The 20,427-nt window shown below is 44.5% G+C and overlaps 1 protein-coding gene across 7 annotated transcripts in view; it reads right to left on the bottom strand.

The window, feature by feature from the left end:
- Nucleotides 1–20,427, bottom strand: part of SLC7A3 (solute carrier family 7 member 3) — a 156,432-nt gene that overhangs the window by 11,802 nt on the left and 124,203 nt on the right. For 5 of the 7 annotated variants that reach the window (XM_087859809.1, XM_087859811.1, XM_087859810.1 and 2 more), the window contains exons 4-12: nucleotides 3,234–3,392; nucleotides 2,873–3,050; nucleotides 2,560–2,672; nucleotides 2,207–2,429; nucleotides 1,916–2,055; nucleotides 1,681–1,783; nucleotides 880–1,040; nucleotides 513–679; nucleotides 52–160 (exon numbers count right to left, since the gene is read on the bottom strand). In XM_087859809.1, the coding sequence (XP_087715935.1) occupies nucleotides 52–160; nucleotides 513–679; nucleotides 880–1,040; nucleotides 1,681–1,783; nucleotides 1,916–2,055; nucleotides 2,207–2,429; nucleotides 2,560–2,672; nucleotides 2,873–3,050; nucleotides 3,234–3,392 (1,353 nt within the window). Of the gene's footprint in view, nucleotides 1–51; nucleotides 161–512; nucleotides 680–879; nucleotides 1,041–1,680; nucleotides 1,784–1,915; nucleotides 2,056–2,206; nucleotides 2,430–2,559; nucleotides 2,673–2,872; nucleotides 3,051–3,233; nucleotides 3,393–4,093; nucleotides 8,497–20,427 lie in introns of those variants that run through there. The other 2 variants (XM_087859807.1, XM_087859808.1) reach the window with 2 other exon arrangements.

Here is a 20,427-nt window from a genome sequence, read left to right as displayed (position 1 = left end):
GAACTGGGGTAGGACACCCAAGAGGACTACTCTTCCCGAGTAGATACCTACCAATCAGCATCCAGACCCCAAATCGGGCCCAGGTGCCAGCTGTCATCTGCATCATAAGGTAAATATTCACAAAGATGCTCATGAGCGGGAGGAGAGGCAAAGCAGGTACCTGGGAACAAAGCAAAACCTTCTTTGTGTATACCATGAGGCGACCTAGAAAGAGGTCCCTAACCTACTCGGGCCAGGAAAGGGAGGGCCCAACTCCCACTCAGCTTGTGTATTTCAATTCCCACTCATTTAATGTGCCTCATACAGGACTCCAAGGATACACAGCTTGGGGGAACTAGAACTAGAAAGGAAATACCGAGGGTGAGAGAAGTCGTCTTTGGCCTAGGTATCTCCTGTACCTTTCCTTCCTTGTCCAATGAAAGAGTATTTATGAACCCTATCAGACCACAAGGCATCTGGAGCCGATTCTTCTGAGATGGATGGACGGGCGGGTGGAAAGAAAGGTCATTTACCTTAAAGTGCAGGGGAGTGGAACTCTGTGGCTGTCTCCAGATGACCCCCGTGATCCCAGTAATGAGCAGCAGCAGCAGCACAACCACTGCAGTCCACACTGGGTCTCCAGAAAGCAGTGGGACGGGCCACTGGGCCAACACCAGGCAAAGAAGAGTCAGCAGCAGAGCTTCAAGGGTCAAGGTGAGAAACAGCAAAACCAACTCTTGAGACCAGCACGTGAAGACGTTAGGCACCCCATTCCAAGGAAGGTCACGCTGTCTCTAGGTCATCCTCAGCCACCAAATGCCACACACCCCCCCACCCCACCCCCAGACCCGTCATGCTGACCTCAAAACCACCACCCTAGAGAAAAATTCCACTGCTCACCAACCAATGAGGAACACACATAGACAACTTGGCCCGAGAGTGGAGTGGGGACGGAGTTGAGTGGACAGAAGAGCCCCTGGAGGGTCAGCTTCTCTGCTTCAGTGATCTTCTCCTCCTGCAGCTCCACCTCATCGTCCTCATTCTTCAGCTCAGGCTGATACCTGAGGCAAGAGTAAGAAGGCAGGATTAAGAACAGCCCGCAGGGGCGCCTGGGGGCTCAGGTGGTTAAGCGTCTGTCTTCAGCTCGGGTAGCGATTCCAGGGTCCTGGGATCGAGTGCTGCATCAGGATCCCTGCTCAGCGGGGAGCCTGCTTCTCCCTCTGCCCCTCCCCCCTGCTCATGCTTTCTCTCGCTCTTTCTCTCTCAAATAAATAAATAAAATCCTTAAAAAAAAAAAAGAACAATCCCTAAGCACTTTTGCCATCTTCTCCCATGCAGCTTAACCTCCCTCATCATCATCAAGGGTACGAGCTCTTTTTGGCAGGCTGGGCTGGCCATGTTCCTCAAGGAGAGTCAGGATAAGGCAGGAGCAGATCCCCATCACTCCTCATCCAGGAATAAAAAAACCCAATCCTGGGGCGCCTGGGTGGCACAGCGGTTAAGCGTCTGCCTTTGGCTCAGGGCGTGATCCCGGCGTTATGGGATCGAGCCCCACATCAGGCTCCTCCGCTATGAGCCTGCTTCTTCCTCTCCCACTCCCCCTGCTTGTGTTTCCTCTCTCGCTGACTGCCTCTCTGTCAAATAAATAAAATCTTTAAAAAAAAAAAAAAACCCAATCCTACTTTACAGAGGGAGTCTCACCTGAGGATGAGAACACAAATAGCCACCAGAGAGTAAGCAAGTAGCGTCCCAATTGACATGAGGTCCACAAGATCAGTGAGTTCAAAGAGGAATGCCATGCATGCTGAAATTGGTGGGCAGAAAACAAGAAATGAGAGAAGGGAAGAGCACAGTTAAGGGAATTGGTGAAACAACTAGGGGAAGGGCAAAGCCGGTTTGGGTGGGTGGGTTGGTTGGTTGGTTGGTTGGTTTTTACCTGCAATAATGCCAGAGACCACAGTGGCCACAACGGGGGTGTGTGTGCCCGTGTGGACCCTGGCAAGGACGCGGAACAGGAGGCCATCCTCTGCCATCGCATAGATCACCCGAGGCATGGGGAACATAGAGCCCAACAGGCTGGAGAGAGGAAGGGCCGGAGTGGCATGAGTTCGCTGCGGTCTCTGTCCCAATGCAGCCTTCTCCTCACAGCCCTTTTAAGGGCTACTCGCAAGCACTGAATGCTAAAGCCTGAGACTCCGACTGCAGAGAACAATCGTTCGCCACTGACCTGGTAGAAAGCGCACAGAGGGATCCAATAGCCACAACGTAGCGGGCCGGGGCCCAGCCAGTATAGAGAAAGGCCTCAGGCAGGGGACTCTCGGGCTGAAGCTGGTAGTAAGGCATCATAAGCGTAAGTGCCGAAGAGACACCAAAATATGCCAAAAAGCAGACGAACAGTGAAATCACAATGCCCACAGGGATGGAACGCTGGGGATTCTGAGCTTCCTCGCCTGCAGGAAGGGGCACAAGTTTCCGAATCAGGGAAGCAGGCCGGCTTCTCTATCCCACCCCCCCAATGTGCATGCCACCTGAGCACGCACTGTGCCCCAGCTCCCGACAGAACCACAGTGACTGTGTTACCAGTGGTAGCAATACAGTCGAAACCAACAAACGCATAGAAACAGGTAGCTGCTCCACGGAGAATCCCCTCGAAGCCGAAAGGCACAAATCCTCCAGAGCCCAGAGGGCCCAAGCTGAAGTGAAAGAAAGGGATGGAAAAGGTAAAGGTGTGTTCAGCCACCTCTGTGCCTTTTCTCTAATGCCAAACTACTCAGCCAGGTCTTTGAGACCTCAACTCCCCATTCCTCCTCCCCAACCCAATCCCTCAGCATGGATCCCCCTGGCTCCCCATCATGCTCCCAGCTCTGCAGCTCCCAGGAGTGAACCTCCTGACCTATCGGTGTCATTGAGTCCAGCTATGGTCAGCTTGTAGTCCTCTTCTGTGAGTTTCCAATTGTGTAGGTCCCCCTTAATGAAGCCAGAGACGATGACAAAACCGAGAACCAAAAGGTTCACCACTGTGAACACTTTGGTCACTAGGGCTGACTCACTTGCCCCCAGAGCCAGCAATCCTGTGGGAAAGAAGCAGTCAGGACTCAGAAAAGTCCTCAGTCCAAGCTTTGTTTCCCGCCTCTGCGCACACCCTTCCTGCCCAGCTTCTCTTCTTTCTCACCATTATCGCCTCCACCGAGCCCATCTCAGGCTTGGTCCCTCCCAGCCCTACCCCCATCAGTTAGCCCTGTGTCTTCCCTCACCGGTGAGCAACAACACTAGGCCCAGAGCAAAGAAGTCTGGATATTCTGCAAGGACATGGGGAACATGCAGTGAGATGCTCCCCCGCAGGGTCTGAGAGATGTGGTTCCCAATGAGGTTGTCAAACGCCGAGCTCCAGGCCCGGGCCACACTGGCTGTACCTGGGGGGGCAGAGGGAGAAACACGGGGTCAGGGGCGCCTGGGTGGCTCAGATGGTTAAGCGTCCGCCTTCGGCTCGGGTCATGATCCCAGGGTCCTGGGATCGAGCCTCATGTCGGGTTCCTGGCTCAGCAAGGAGCCTGCTTCTCCCTCTCCCTCTGCCTCTCCACCTGCTCATGCTCTCTCTATCTCTGTATCTCTGTGTCTCAAAAAAAAAAGAAAGAAAGAAAGAAAAAGAAACACGGGGTCACGTTTCCTTCCCCCCTCCTCCCTCCCTGGAATCCGGTCACACAAATACTCCCTGCTGTTTTCACCTAGTCTTTTTTTTTTTTTTAAGTAGGCTCTACACCCAACGTGGGGCTTGAACTCACAACCCGAAGATCAGGAGTCAGGAGTCAGGATGCTTCACCAACTGACCCAGCCAGGTGCCCCTAGTCTTACTTTTTAAAAACCAAAACCAGTCAATTTAGGACACCAGGACAGAGATTAGAAGAATGAACAATTTCTCCACACCTTCAACCCTCCCAGCCAACCCCCCAACACACACACACACACACACACACACACACACACACACACATTTAGGGGTGCTTAAATCCTGTGAATGTTAAAGAATCTATCCCTTCACCATCGCGCGCAGACTTCCGGGCTCAAAGCCCCTTCATTGGCTGTGCACAGATCCCTCCCTGCCCCAGCATCTCACCTATAACATAGGAGAGGATGAGGTTCCAGCCAGTGGTGAAGGCCCAAAGTTCACCCACTGTGACATAGCTGTAGAGATACGCAGAACCAGAACGGGGAACTCGGGCACCAAACTCCGCATAGCACAGTCCAGCCAACACAGAAGAGAGAGCGGCCACCAAAAAGCAGATCACAATGGATGGTCCTGCTTTATCTTTGGCCACCTCACCAGCCAGGACGTATACACCTGCACCCAAGGTGCTGCCCACACCCAGGGCCACTAAATCCAGAGTGCTCAGGCATCTGGCAAGGCGAGTCTCAGCCATGCCCGGCTCCAGCGCACGTCTGCGTACCAGCTTTTGACCAAATCTGCGAAGTGCCTGCCACAGCATTCTAGCTGGAATTGAAGAGGATTCTAAGATCTGGTGAAAAACAAGACAAAAAGCCCTTCAATAGGGCTCATTATCCCTAAGCTCTAGGACTGCATGACAATACCCACTCCACCAAGCAATGGAGCGATGGGGGGATGGGGAGAATATTGAAGGGACAAAGGCAAGTGTCTTCCTCTAACCTCGGTTTCTTCCTTAACAAGTAGGAATAACAGTAGCTCACAGGCTTGTAGAAGGACTAAATGCAGAAAAGACCTGTGAAAGCCCCCTATAGTAAAGCGGCCTGGCACCTCGTTAGTGCTCGGTCAGTACCAGTCTCCTTCTCTGACGGGGAAACTAGGGTTTATCCTAGACCCCTACCCAGAAACCACGGAACCTAATCTGTGTCCGTTCCCTGGCCTGTAGCTCCTTGGAAATTCAACAGAACTCACCCCAGGAGCGGCCAACAACTCTGGGCAGAAGCCGCTTCTCACATCCACTACCCACGTTCCTTTTCAGTGCTTACCCCAAGGGCTACTTAATGGGCAAGGTTCCTAGATTCCCGGGAGGGAGGGGCAGGGGAGACCGACCTCCCCGCAGATCAAAAGTGAGCACCGCCTCGATTCCATCCCTACTCACCAAGCCCACACCGCGTAAATCGCGCTACTGTCGCCCAGGGGAGTAAGCAAATGTTCCCCCACTTCCTCCCGCCCTGCTAGGCTGACCAGCAAGAATCAACAGTGGGGCGGGGCTTCGACATCTAAAGATTTGGAGATGCACCCCGAGAGGGACTCCAGGGCAGCCCGAAATTGCTTGCAAGAGAGAGGGGTTCCACCCTATGCCCCCCAACTCAGCTCCCGGATTCATCCAAAAATGGTCTGGGGCTGAGGTGGGGACGAGAGCCTTGGCTCCTGGGGCCGGGGTCTCGTCCAGCAACAGGTCACGGCCGCGTTGATGCAACTGCTTGCTACGGTTGCCCGAGAATCCTAGGTATGCCCCGACCCTCGCCATCCCCTTCCGACACACGTGTCGGCCCCCAAGGCTTACCGGAGAGCTGTTGCAAGCCCAGGGAGAGGAGAGTCTCGGGTTGGGTTGGGTGAGGCTGAGTTAAGCCGAGTTGGGTTGGGGCTACCGACTTCGGTGCTCAGGCTTCAAAGCTCCGGCTTGGGGTCGTTGCGCGCCAAGCGCCCCCTTATATATATCGGGAGGCGGAGCCGGTAACGTCATGGAATCCCACCCCCAATCATCCCTACACCACATAGACACACAGTCTCTCTCTCTCTCTCTCTCTCTCTCTCTCTCTCTCTCTCTCTCTCTCTCTCTCTCTCTCTCCCTCCCCTCTCATTCACTCATGCCTTGGCTTTGCAAAAAGGATTGCGTGCAGCCTAAGACTGCTTCCCACTTGCAACAGCCAGCCCAGCGTGGCAAGGAGCAAGAAAGCAGGGGAGGGAGGGAGAGGGTGGCCCTTTCCCATTCTCTGAGCTTAGAGTCAGAGCCGGACAATGAGAGGCTTCCTGGCCAGAGACCCCATGGGATTTTCTACCTTTGTGCCTTAATGGTCAGAATCTGTGATTGGCGGCAGTGGGGGAGGGGGAGAGAAGTGGAGGAGGAACCGGCGCAGGAAGTCTCCAACTCACTCTCCCTCAGTCTTCCTTAGCTTGCTTTTCTACAGAAGGTTCCCTCACCTCTGAAATCTTTCCCAAGGACCATATCAGATGATGGACAGCCACCTGACTCCGATCTCTCAGCTCTTACCCTCAACTGTGGGTATTTCAGTTGCAGTCAGCAAGAACGAAAGATTTTCAGCCACCACAGATAATTAATCCCATCTCGATTTTTAGGCCTCAGTCTCTCCATAGTGTATTTTTAGTTAAACTATTAAATATGATACTGTAACGATATGGAATGATTGGAGGAGGATGTGTTTAATTCCATTTTCCTGATGAGTAAGTTGAGGCTGGGAGGCATGACTTCCCTGACATGACACCATAATAATTTGTTGACCATCTTACTGATAAACCCGGCCTGTTGGACTTCAATGCCCGCCTCCTCTAGGTACCATACCTCATTTAAATGTACAAGAAGAGGGGCGCCTGGATGGCTCAGTCAGTTAAGCCCCAGACTCAGTTTCTGCTCTGGTCCTGATCTCAGGGTCCTGGGATTGAACCCCATAAATAAATACACAAGAAGAGGGGGCGTGACAGCAAGCAAAACCAAACAGGGAGAAGCACCGCATTGGGACCCGCCCTTTTAGGCTAGGAGTTTCTGGGAATCAGAAGAGGAGCTGAAGATTCAAAGAATGACCACACTGGGTGTCAAACCCATAATCCCATCAACCCAATCAGTTCTTTTTTTTGTTTGTTTTTACGATATTGTATCTATTTATTTGAGAGAGAGAGAGAGACATAGAGAGAGAGAGCGTGTGTGTGTGTGTGTGTGTGTGTGTGCACCAGCAAGCACACAAGCAGGTGGTAGGGGGAGAGGGAGAGGGACAAGCAGACTCCCCGCTGAGCAGGGAGCTCAAGGTGGGGCTGGATCCCAGGACACCGGGACCATGCAGAACCAAGGCAGTCACTTAACCGCTTAACCGACTGAGCCACCCAGGCACCCCCAACCCAATCAGTTCTTAATCATAATGGAGCAACAGGGGTTGTGAGGGTGTGGTTCTCCTCCATCAAGATATCCAAGGGAGGGGCGCCTGGGTGGCTCAGCCCTTAAGCGTCTGCCTTCAGCTCAGGTCATGATCCCAGAATCCTGGGATCGAGCCCCGCATCGGGCTCCCTGCTTGGCGGGAAGCCTGTTCTCCCTCTCACACTCGCCTTGCTTGTGTTTCCTCTCTCGCTGTCTCTCTCTGTCAAATAAATAAAATCTTAAAAAAAAAAAAAAGATAGCCAAGGCATTAAAAATGGACCCAAGGGCGCCTGGGTGGTTCAACTGGTTACGCTCCACAGTCAGTGTAGTCTGCTTGTCCCTCTCCCTCCCCCTCTACCCCTCCCCCTCATCTCTCTTTAAAATAATTTTTTTAAGATTTCACTTATTTATTTGACAGAGAGAGAGGGAGAGAGCACAAGCAAGGGGAACGGCAGGCAGAGGGAAAAGCAGACTCCCCACTGAGCAGGGAGCCCAACACAGCACTCAAACCCAGGACCCTGGGATCATAAGCCAAGCCGAAGGCAGACGCTCAACCGACTGAGCCACCCAGGTACCCCTAAAATAAATATATATTTTTAAAACAGTATTACAAAGTGGTTGGGAGTGCAGTCTTTGGAGTTAGTCCTAGGTCAAATTCCCAGCTCATCCATTGTGGCCTTGAGCAAATTATCTAAAATCTCTGAGCCTCAGTTTCTGGATTAAAAATACACATTTCAGGGCGCCTGGGTGGCACAGCGGTTGGGTGTCTGCCTTCGGCTCAGGGCATGATCCCGGCATTATGGGATCGAGCCCCACATCAGGCTCTTCTGCTATGAGCCTGCTTCTTCCTCTCCCACTCCCCCTGCTTGTGTTCCCTCTCTCGCTGGCTGTCTCTATCTCTGTTGAATAAATAAATAAAATATTTTTAAAAAATAAAAAAATAAAAATAAAAATACACATTTCAGAGGGTTGTTGTGATGGTGAAATTATGAAGTCAACTCTTCTTGCCTGGCACATGGGGAGTGTTCAATGAAAACATAACACATTTAGAATAATATATTAGTGTATATGGTAATCATTTGATTGCTTAAATTAGTTGGCTGATTCAAGTATGAGATTGACAAACTGGTGTTTTAAATGTTGAGGAAGAAGACATCAGTACGGACTGGAATATATAAAGAAGGCCTCTTAGTTTGTAAGGGGTTAAGAAGAGATTGGCAGGGTGGCACCTGGGTGGCTCAGTCGGGTGAGCGTCTGCCTTCAGCTCGGGCCATGATCCCAGGTTCCTAGGATCCAGTCCCCCCGACGGGCTCCCTGCTCAGTGGGGAGTCTGCTTCTCCCTCTCCCTTTGCTCCTCCCCCTGCTTCAATTCTCTCTCTCTCTCTCACTCACTCTCTCTCTCTCAAATAAATAAATCTATTTTTTTCAAAGATTTTGTTTATTTATTTTGAGAGAAACAGTGAGAGAGAGAGAGCACAAGTGGAGTGAGGGGCAGAGGGAGAAGCAGATGGAAGCAGACTTCCCACTAAGCAAGGAGCCCAACACAGGCTCGCTCCCAGGACTCTGGGATCATGACCTGAGCCAAAGGCAGACGCTCAACCAATTGAGCCACCCAGGTGCCCCAATAAATAAAATCTTTAAAAAAAATAAGAGGTTGTAAGGGAACTTAAGCTGAGCCTGGAAGGATGAAGTGTAGATTAATCTCGGTATCTACAAAGAGCCGTAGTCAGCGGTCCATGCAGAGATGAGCGTAGCGAGTGAGTGTTAGGCAGCAGTGGAAGATAAGATTGGGTAATAGACTGCTCCCTCTTGGAGTAATGGGTGTCAGAAATTTATTATCCAATATGTAAATAGTAACTCTTATCTTTGGTCATAAATTCACACTCAAGCCAAACAGCAGACCTAATAGGTACTCAATTAGCCAATAAAAATTTGGTCAATGACTTAGAAGCATCAGGAGGTGCCCTCCAATTCTAGAAGTCCCAGATTTTGTGAACAACTATCCCCATTGACCGATCCGTCCCTTTCACAAATTTATAGAATTCAACCATATTTCCTTCCTCAGCTTTTATTTTTCCAGAAGTTCCATGGTGTCCTCAATCATTATGGACTTCCTCCAACTTCAGTATCTCTTTCTTGTGGTACAATGGCCATGTGCAAACACTTTTTTTTTAATGTAAGCTCTACACCAAACATAGGGCTTAAACTCACCGTCCTGAGATCAAGAGTCACATGCTCCACTGACTGAGCCAGCCAGATGCCCCCAAACACTAAAGTTATTATTTGTTTTTATTATAAAACAACTTAACATTAATGAAAACTGCAAAAAAGTCACCCACAATTCCTAACAAGCCAACTATTTGTGTTTCTGCATGTTCTTTTTTTTTAATCTTTTTTTTTTAAGGTTTTATTTATTTGACAGAGTGAGAGAACACAAGCAAGGGGAGCAGTAGAGGGAGAGGGAGAAGCAAGCTCCCCGCCAAGCAGGGAGCCCGATGCGGGGCTCAATCCCACGACCCTGGATCATGACCTGAGCCAAAGGCAGATGCTTAACCATCTGAGCCACCCAGGCACCCCTGCATGTTCTGTTATGGCCTTTGTCTGTATTCAATTATATAATTTTACTTTATCTTTTTTTCAGGATCAAATATTTTTCCAAATTACTACTTCTGTTCAAAATTATCGTTGTTAGTAGTTGCATAATATTACATAGTACTGGGGCACCTGGGTGGCATCTGGGTGGCTCAGTCCGTTGAGCATCCAACTCTTGGTTTTGGCTCCGGTCAAGATCTCAGGGTGGTAAGATCAAGCCCCGCCTCAGGCTCTGCACTCAGCAAGGAGCCTGCTTGAGATTCTCTCTCCCTCTCCCTTTGCCCCTCCCCCACTTAAGTGCCTACACACTCTCTCTCAAATAAATAAATACATCTCTAAAAAGACATTCCATAGCACTGATGGCAACATTACTTATTTAACCATTTAAACATTTATTCAGGTTGTTTCCAGTTTTCCTTTATTCTATGAAACACCTTCATTAACACAATGACTCAAAAAAAAAAAAAAAACACCCCACAATGTCTCTATTTACTAGAATTACCTTCTTAGGCTTCATTCCCAGGAGTATGATTATCGAGTCAAAGATAATGAAGATGTTTATAAACTTTGATACTTGTTACAGTGCTTCACCAAAGGAAATTTTTTAAAATCAATTTACAGTGCTATCTGTCATGTTAGAGTAAACCAGCTTTACCACAATTTCCACAGCATAGCTATCATTGTTTAAAGTTATTTGCTAACAAAATAAAAGTAGAAATTCATTGTTTATAATTAACAAACAGTTCAATAAACGTTCACAAAATGAACACACACATAACAGCTCCACATCAGGAAAGGAAACATTATCAGGGCCCGAGAAATCCCCTTCATGCTTCCTTCCACTTAGTACTCCCCCACCCCTACCAAGAGTAACCTTTATCCTGACTTCTAACAGCATAGACTTTTTTAAACCTGTTTCTGCACTTTCTGTAAATGTAATCATACGGTATGTACTCTTTTGTTGAGATAAAATTCATATACCATAAAATTCACCCCTTTAAAGTATACAATTCAGGGGCAACTGGGGGGCTCAGTCAGTTAAGTGTCCGACTCTTGATTTTGGCTCAGGTCATGATCTCAGCATCCTGAGATTGAGCCTCAAGCCAGGCTCCATGCTGGGCATGGAGCCCGCTTAAGATTCTCCCTCTCCTTCTGCCCCTCCCCCCTCTGAAAAAATAAAAATAAAAAGTAAAGTATACAATTCAGTAGTTTTTGGTATAATCAGAGTTGTGCATCTGTCATTACCATCAATTTTAGAACATTTTCATCATCCCACAAAAAACCCTTTTCCAATTCCCAGTCATTCCCCATTTCCTACCAACCTACCAACTCCCTCACCCCAGCCCTAGGCAACCATGATTCTACTTTCAGTCTCTATAATTTGCCCATTCTGGACATTTCACATAAGTGGAATCATACAGTATGTGGCCTTTTGTGAACCAAATTCTTTCATTTACCATAATGTTTTAAAGGTTCATCCACTGTTGTACCATGTATAAATACTTCATTCCTTTTTATTGCCAATTAATGTTTCATTGTAATGAAATACCACATTTTATTTATCCATTCATTAACCAATAGATGTTTCAGTTGTTTCTATGTTTTTTGGCTCTATGAATAATGTTGCTATGAACATCAGTGTACAACTTTTTTCTTTTTTAAAAAGATTTTATTTGTCAGAGAGAGAGAGCACAAGCAGGGGGAGTGGCAGACAGAGGGAGAAGCAGGCGCCCCATGGAGCAGGGAGCCCGATGCAGGACTCGATCCCAGGACCCCAGGTTCGTGACCTGAGCGGAAGGCAGACACGTAACCAAATGAGCCACCCAGGCATCCCAGTGTATAAGTTTTTCTGTGGACTATGTTTTAAATTCTTCAGAGTACATACTTAGGAGTGGAACTGATAGAGCATATGGTAACTCTATATTTAACCTTTGGAGGAACTGTTTTCTACAAGGGCTGTATCACTTTACATTCCGACAAGCAGTGTATGAACGTTCTAATTACTCAACATTCTCACCAACACTTGTTAGAAGCCATCTTTTTCTAAAATTTTTTGAAGATTTTATTTAGTTATTTGAAAGAGACACAGAATGAGAAAGAGAGCACAAGGGGCAAAGGGACAAGCAGACTTCCTGCTGAGCGGGGAGCCCGACTCAGGGCTCAATCCCAGGACCCTGAGATCATGACCCAAGCTGAAGGCAGACGCTTAACCATCTGAGCCACCCAGGCGCCCCATAAGTCATCTTTTTCGTCAGAGCCAACCTAGTAAGTGTGAAGTGGTATCTTATTGTGGTTTTGATTTGCAGTTCCCTAATGACTAATGATGTTGAGCATCTTCTTGTGTCCTTATTGCCTATTTGGATATCTTATTTGGAGAAAAATTTATTCAAATCCTTTGCCCAATTTTAATTGGGTTGTCTTTTTATTGTTAAGTTTTAAAGATTTCTTATATAGTATAGACACTAGACCCTTATCAGATATAAGATTTGTAGGGCACCTGGCTGGCTCAGTGGGTGGAGCATGCGACTCTTGGTCTCAGGGTTGTGAATTCAAGCCCCACATTGGGTGTAGAGATTACTTAAAAATAAAATCTTAAAAAAAGATATAAGATTTGCAAATACACACACACACACACACATACATATATATACACACATAGATACATATATATTTTTTTAATTAATCTCTATGTCCATCATGGAGCTCAACTCACTCCCCTGAGATCAAGAGTTGAGTGCTCTACTAACTGAGCCAGCCAGGCACTCCTTGCTAATGTTTTTGCCCATTCTATGGGCTGTCTTTTCACTTTCAGTATAGTGTCGTGATGCACAAATGTTTTTCATTTTGATGAAGTTCAATTTATTTTTCTTTGATTACTTCTGCTTTAATTGTCACATGTAAAAAAAAAAAAAAAAACACTCCCTAATCCATGGTTACAAAGATTTACACCTATGTTTTCTGCTAAGAGTTTTATGGTTTTATTTCTTATATTTAGGTCTTTGATCCATTTTGAGTTAATGTTTGTACAAGGTGTGAGGTAGGGGTCCAAATCCATTCTTTTGCATGTGGATATCAAGTGTCCCAATACCATTTATTGAAAAGACTATTCTTTCCCCCACTGAATTGTCTTGCACCCTTGTCAAAAATCAATTGACCACATACGTGAGGATTTACTTATGGACATTAAATTCTGTTCCAATGACATATATGTCTGTATTTATGCCAGTACCACACTGTCTTGGTTACTGTTAGCTTTGTAGTAAGTTCTGAAATTGGGAAATGTGAGTCCTTTAACGTTGTTCTTCTTTTTCAAGACTGTTTTATCTTTCTATGTCCCTTGAATTTCCATACGAAATTTAGGATCAGCTTGTTAGATTCTGCAAGGAAGACAGCTGGAATATTGATGGGCATTGGCTGAAATCCATAGATCAATTTGAGGAATACTGCCATCTTAACAACATCAAATCTTCCGACCTGTGAACATAGGATGTGTTTCCATTTTTTAAGGGCTTCGTTAATATCGTCTAAAGTATTTTGTAGTTTCCACAGTGTAAGTTTTGTACTACTTTTAATAAATTTATTCCCAAGTATATTATTCTTTTTGATGTTATTACAAGTGTAATTCTTTTCTTAATTTCATTTTCAGTTTGTACATTGCCCCTATAAAAATATAATTGAGGGGTGCCTGGCTGGCTCAGTCAGTAGAGCATGCAACTCTTGATCTCAGGGTAGTGAGTTCGAGCATAGACATTACTTAGAGCATAGAGATTGGGCATCGAGATTACTTTAAAAAAAAGAAAGAAATGCAACTGATACTTGTATATTGATTTTGTACCCTGCAACTTGGTTGAACTCGCTTATTAGTTTCTAATAGTGTTTTAATGGATTCCTTAGGAGTTTCTTTTTTTTTAAATAATTTTTTTATTATATTATGTTAGTCACCATACAGTACATCCCTAGTTTTTGATGCAATGTTCCATGATTCATTACTTGCATATAACACCCAGTGCACCATGCAATACGTGCCCTCCTTACTACCCATCACCAGCCTATCCCATTCCCCCACCCTCCTCCCCTCTGAAGCCCTCAGTTTGTTTCCCGGAGTCCATAGTCTCTCATGGTTCATTCCCCCTCTGTTTACCCCCCCTTCTTCTTCCCTTTCTTCTCCTACCAATCTTCCTACTTCTTATGTTCCATAAATGAGTGAAATCATATGATAATTGTCTTTCTCTTCTTGGCTTATTTCGCTTAGCATAATCTCCTCCAGTCCCGTCCATGTTGCAGCAAATGTTGAGAAATCGTTCTTTTTGATGGCTGAGTAATATTCCATTGTATATATGGACATCTTCTTAATCCAGTCATCTGTTGAAGGGCATCTCGGCTCCTTCCATGATTTAGCTATTGTGGACAATGCTGCTATGAACATTGGGGTGCATATGGCCCTTCTCTTCACTACGTCTGTATCTTTGGGGTAAATACCCAGTACTGCAATGGCTGGATCACAGGGTAGCTCAATTTTTAACTTTTTAAGGGACCTTCACACTGTTTTCCAAATTGGCTGTACCAACTTGCATTCCCACCAACAATGTAGGAGGGATCCCCTTTCTCCACAACCTCTCCAACATTTGTTGTTTCCTGCCTTGTCCATTTTTGCCATTCTAACGGGCGTAAGGTGGTATCTCAAGGTGGTTTTGATTCGAATTTCCCTGATGGCTAATGATTTTGAACATTTTTTCATGTGTCTGTTAGCCATTTGTATGTCTTCATTGGAAAAGTGTCTGTTCATATCTTCTGCCCATTTTTTGATTTATTTGTTTCTTGTGTATTGAGTTTGAGAAGTTCTTTGTAGCTCTTGGATACCAGTCTTTTATCTGTAGTGTCATTTGCAAATATCTTCTCCCATTTCATGGGCTGCTTCTTAGGTTTTTTTTGACTGTTTCCTTGGCTGTGCAGAAGCTTTTGATCTTGATGAAGTCCCACAAGTTCATTTTTTCTTTTGTTTCTCTTGCCTTTGGAGATGTGTCATGAAAAAAGTTGCTGTGGCCGATGTCAAAGAGGTTGTTGCCTATGTTCTCCTCTAGGATTTTGATGGATTCCTGTCTCACATCGAGGTCTTTCACCCATTTGGAGTTTATCTTTGTGTATGGTGTGAGAGAGTGCTCAAGTTTCATTCTTTTGCATGTAGCTGTCCAATTCTTTTTTTTAGTTTTTTATTTGGGTAAAGTACACATACCTTTGCCACTTTAACCATTTTATTTATTTTAAGTAATCTCTACCCACAACTTTAAGTAATCTCTACCTCAGACGTGGGGCTCGAACTCACAACCCAGAGATCAACAGTCACATGCTCCAGTGACTGAGCCAGCCACATGCCCTTCCTTAGGACTTTCTATATAAAAGATCATGTCATTTGCAAATAAAGATAATTTTACTTCTTCTCTTCCAATACGGAGGCCTTTTATTTCTTTTCCTTGCCTAATTGCTCTAGCTCAAACTTCAGTGCAGTACAATGTTGAATAGAAATGGTGAGAGTAAACATCCTTGTCTAGTTCCTGATAGGGGAAACTATTCAGTTTTTCACTATTAAGTATGATGGTAGCTGTGTGTTTGTTATAGACACCCTTCACCAGACTGAGGAAGTTCACTCAACATTAACTTTCTGAGATTTGGGACCTCTGGGTGGCTCAGTTGGTTAAGCGACTGCCTTCGGCTCAAGTCATGATCCTGGAGTCCCAGGGTCAAGTCGTGCATCAGGCTCCCTGCTCAGTGGGGAGTCTGCTTCTCCCTCTGACCCTCCCCCCTCTCATTCTCTCCCTCTCTCATTCTCTCTCTCTCTCAAATAAATAAATAAAATCTCGAAAAAAAACTTTCTGAGATTCATCCATATTGTTGTGCATCATTGTCTATCATTAATTCTTGGCTGTATAGTATTCCTTTGTGGGAATATGTCACAATTCATTCCTTCTACCTTGTTGACCGACTTTTTGTTAGCTTATAGTTTTTAGCTACTACAAATAGCACTTCTATGAATGTTCTAGTACATATTATTTGCTGAACACATGTGCATAATCCTGTTGGGTATAGACCTAGCAGTGGACTTGCTGAGTCAGAGAATGTGAATATATTCTATTTTTGAAATTTTATGTTCAAGGTTGTCAATTTTAATTTTGTAAGAATATTAATAGTACTGACCAATACACTGAATTTTGGGACACCTGGGTGGCTCAGTCCGTTAAGCATCTGCCTTCAGCTCTGGTCATGATCCCAGGGTCCTGGGATCGAGTGCCATATTAGGATCCTTGCTTGGCAGGGAGTCTGCTTCTCCCTTTGCCTGCTGCTCCGCCTGCTTGTGCTCTCTCTCTCTCCGATAAATAAATTTTTAAAAATACACTGAATTTTAAAAGATTTCATAGGTTCATAGAGACACTTTTAAAAAGGCAGGGGTGGGGAGCTCTTCTTTGTAGAAAAATGCCAGCTAATAAATCTACAAAAATGCTAGCATTAGAAAATCACCATCTTTCACTGACCAAAGTAATAACTGATTCAGACCAGGATCATTAGTAGATGATCCTTAAATGTTGGGAAATGGGGTATTCACATGATCTCAAAGTACCACCCCACAAAATACATATTAATTACACAGGGAAAGGTATTGCCTTCATTTTCTATTTCTGCTGTAACAAATCACTACAAATTTACTGGCTTGAACAACACAAATTTATTATTCCATACTATATAGGTCAGAAGTCCAGCACTGCATTGCATTTCTTTGCTCAGGGTCTCACAGGGATAAAAATCAAAGTTTCTGCATTCTTTTTTAGATACTCTGGGGAAGAATCCACTTCCAAGCTCATTCAAGTTGTTAGCAGAATTTAGTTCCATGCCATTGTAAGACTGAAGTCCATATTTCCCTAACATGTGGTCTTCTCCATCTCTAAGCCACATTGCATTAAATTCTTCTACTTTGAATAAATAAATCTACTTTTAAGGGCTCATGTGATTACAATGAGCCCACTGAGATAATCCAAGACAATCTCCCTATTTTAGTAATTAGTAACCTTAATTATAACTGCAAAGTCCTTTTTGCCATGTAATGCAACACATTCACTGGGAGAGAAGGTTGTGGGGGCCAAAATTCTACCTACAACAGTATCTTTACAGTGGATGGACCTGGTTGGGGGGGACCACCTTAACCAAATTATCAAATTTAGCATGGCAAATAGTTGAACAAACTGACATTATGGGCCTCTGGGTGTGATGTAATGAGAGGTACATATCACCCATGACATATTTTTTGCCAAAACTTTTTATTTTTATTTTTTTTTTAAAGATTTTATTTATTTATTCGACAGAGACAGCCAGCAAGAGAGGGAACACAAGCAGGGGGAGTGGGAGAGGAAGAAGCAGGCTCATAGCGGAAGAGCCTGATATGGGGCTCGATCCCATAACGCCGGGATCACGCCCTGAGCCGAAGGCAGCCGCTTAACTGCTGTGCCACCCAGGCACCCCGTTGCCAAAACTTTTTAATATGAATCTAGTCATGAGGATATAATCAGACAAATTCAGATTGTAAGACATTCTCCAAGACAAAAGACAACTAGCCAGAACTCTGCAAATGTCTTGAAGACAAAAGGGAAAAAAAAGGAGGTTTTTTAGATTAAATAAGACTAAAGAGGGCCACCTGGCTGGCTCAGGCAGAAGAGCATGCGACTCTAGATCTTGCGGTGGAGAGTTTGAGCCCCATGTTGGGTATAGAGATTAGTTAAAAAAAAAAATTAAAAAAGGAGGAGACTAGGGGTGCCTGGATGGCTCAGTCATAGAGAAAATGACTCTTGATCTTGCGGTTGTAAATTCGAGCCCCGTATTGGGTGTAGAGATTACTTTAAAAAATAATAATAAACAGGGATGCCTGGGTGCCTCAGTCAATTAAGCACTTGCCTTTGGCTCAGGTCATGATGTCAGGGTCCTGGGATCTAGGCCCGCATTGGGCTCCTTGCACAGCAGGGAGCCTGCTTCTCCCTCTGCCTGCCGCTCCCCAGCCTGTGCTCTCTCTCTGACAAATAAATAAAATCTTTAAAAATAAATAAATAAAAATAAATAAATAAAATCTTTAAAAAAAATAAAGTGCCTATTCCTTAACTGGAACTTTGACTGAAATTTTATTTATTTATTTATTTATTTATTTATTTATTTATTTATTTATTTTTAAGTAAGCTCCGTGCCCAGCATGGAGCCCAACGTGGGTCTTGAACTCATGACCCTGAGATCAAGGCCTGAGCTGAAATCAAGAGTCAGATGCTCAACCAACTCAGCTACCCAGGCACCTCAGATTTAAATTTTTAAAAAACAGCTATAAAGGATGCTATTGGGGAAATCTGAATGTGCATTGTGTGTCAGATGCCCCTAAATTGCAGGGCACCTGGGTGGCTCATTTGGTTAAGCGTCTGCTTTGGGCTCAGGTCATGACCCCAGGGTCCTGGGATCAAGTACTGCATCAGGCTCCTTGCTCAGCAGGGAGCCTGCTCCTGCCTCTGCCTGCAGCTCCCCATGCTTGTGCTCTGTCTCTCTCTATCGCTAACAAATAAAAATTGCAAAAGCAGGGGCGTCTGGCTGGCTGGCTCAGTCGGTAGAACACAGGACTCTTGATCTAGAGGTCATGAGTTTGAGCCCCACTTTGGGTGTAGAGATTACTTTCTTAAAAATTAAGTATCGCAAAAAGCAAAACATGTTCATGAGAAAGAGAGTAAGTAAAATTCCACTGCCACCCAGTGTGATATCCCTTCTGTTAACTTTCTTTTGTTTTCTTCCAGATTCTGTGCTTTTACAAGAAAACATATGCATAATATAAACACATATATCCCTGAAAAATACAAACATGAATATATATACACATATTCTGCTCTTTACTTTTTTCTTAAAAGTATACTTTGGACTGCTTTCCAAATCAGTACTCGTAGACCCCCCCACACACACACAAACACACTGACTTTTTTAGATGGCTATCTAGTGTTCCAGAGTTTGGAGGGCCCATAATTTATTTAACCACTCCCCTATTTATGCACATTTATGTAGTTTCTAAGTTTCTTTTCCTAGCACATTTTAACTAATGGGTGCTTTATCATATTTTAACATTTGTTAAGGAAAGACTTGCTCCTTTAGCAAAGTACTTCAAGCCCTTTATTTCTCAAAGTGAAGCAGTCATTTTAAATCATTTCTGCCATAATGCTTATTTTGAAAATGAGAATTTGTTCCAAAGCAATTGATATATCAGGCAACGATTTGAGCAAAATGTGAATTTCACCTTGGCTTGTGTGCAATTTCGTCTATGGGAAACAGTAAATGAATGCAGCAAACTGCACCCAGATGAAGCCAGCCACGCAGGAATACACAGAACGAACACAGCCATACACTTGCGGACATCTACATCCGGTCACACCCATCCACATCTGCTGTTACAACTTTCTGTCAAATTTCAGAGAACTCCTTCCACCATTTCACAGTAATTCACAAGCTAAAACCACTCAATGCTCACTTTCCCAAGCACACTTTAGGTCTTTTTCAAGGTAAAGTGCCATATTTATTATAGTACTCATATGTTTCTTATCATTGAACACGTGTAAAACTGTGATACCATTTCTTATTAACTTCCTATCATTTTGGTGTCACTGACATGGATTTTTAGTGTTGTGCCTCTAATCCCATTTTACCCAGAGGCCATGTGGCTTTTATTGCACAATTTTGCATAGCTGGGTGATTTTTAGAAATGCATATGTTGCTTATAGCAGAACTGACTATATTGAGTTTCAAGAAAAATTTTGTTGAGGTTCTAAGTGGAATCACAATAAATTCATAAATTTATTTTAAGAGAACTAATATTCTTTTTTTTTTTTAAAGTAAACGCTATGCCCAATATGGGGTTTGAACTCACAACCCCAAGATCAAGAGTCACATGCTTTATGTCCTGAGCCAGCCAGGTGCTCCTATAGAACTAATATTCTTTTTTTTTTAAGATTTTATTTATTTATTTGACAGAAAGAGAGACAGCCAGCGAGAGAGGGAACACAAGCAAGCAGGGGGAGTGGGAGAGGAAGAAGCAGGCTTCCAGTGGAGGAGCCCAATGCGATGCGGGGCTCCAACCCAGGACCCTGGGATCACACCCTGAGCCGAAGGCAGAGGCTTAAAGACTGAGCCACCCAGGCGCCCCTAGAACTAGTATTCTTATATTTAGTTTTTCTATCTAGAAACAAAAGATGTCTCTCTATTAAAGCCATATTATATTTCTCAGTTAAGCTTTGTAGTCTTTCTTAGGCCATACATCTCTCTCATTGAATTTATTTAAAAATATTGCATACATATGTATTTATTACTATCACGCATTATTTTTTCTAACTGGTTATTTATGGTGTACAAGATTGCTACTGATTTTTGTATATTTTTCTTACCTGGGGAATATTTAGGCATAAAACCACATCATCTGCAAGTAATATTTTTGTCTTTTCTTTTCAAATATTGATTCCTCTTATTTCTGTTTCAAATCTTACAGCAGGAGCCAGAACACCCAAGACAATATTAAATAATAATGGCAATAACAGGCATCCTTATTTTATTTGCAATTTAAAAGGGAGTAAGTATGGGGACTGTTAGTTTGGGATTCTCTCTACCACATTAAGAAAACATCCTTCGAAAAGGAAGGAAGGAAGGAAGGAAGGAAGGAAGGAAGGAAGGAAGGAGGAAAGAAAGAAAGAAAGAAAGAAAGAAAACATCC

This window comes from Ursus americanus, chromosome X (genome assembly GCF_024610735.1).
Source record: "Ursus americanus isolate L20-20 chromosome X, mUrsAme1.1.p, whole genome shotgun sequence".
Classification (NCBI taxonomy): Eukaryota; Metazoa; Chordata; class Mammalia; order Carnivora; family Ursidae; genus Ursus; species Ursus americanus.
The sequence above is the reverse complement of the archived record's forward strand: the minus strand, read 5'-3'. Positions and strand labels throughout refer to the sequence as shown.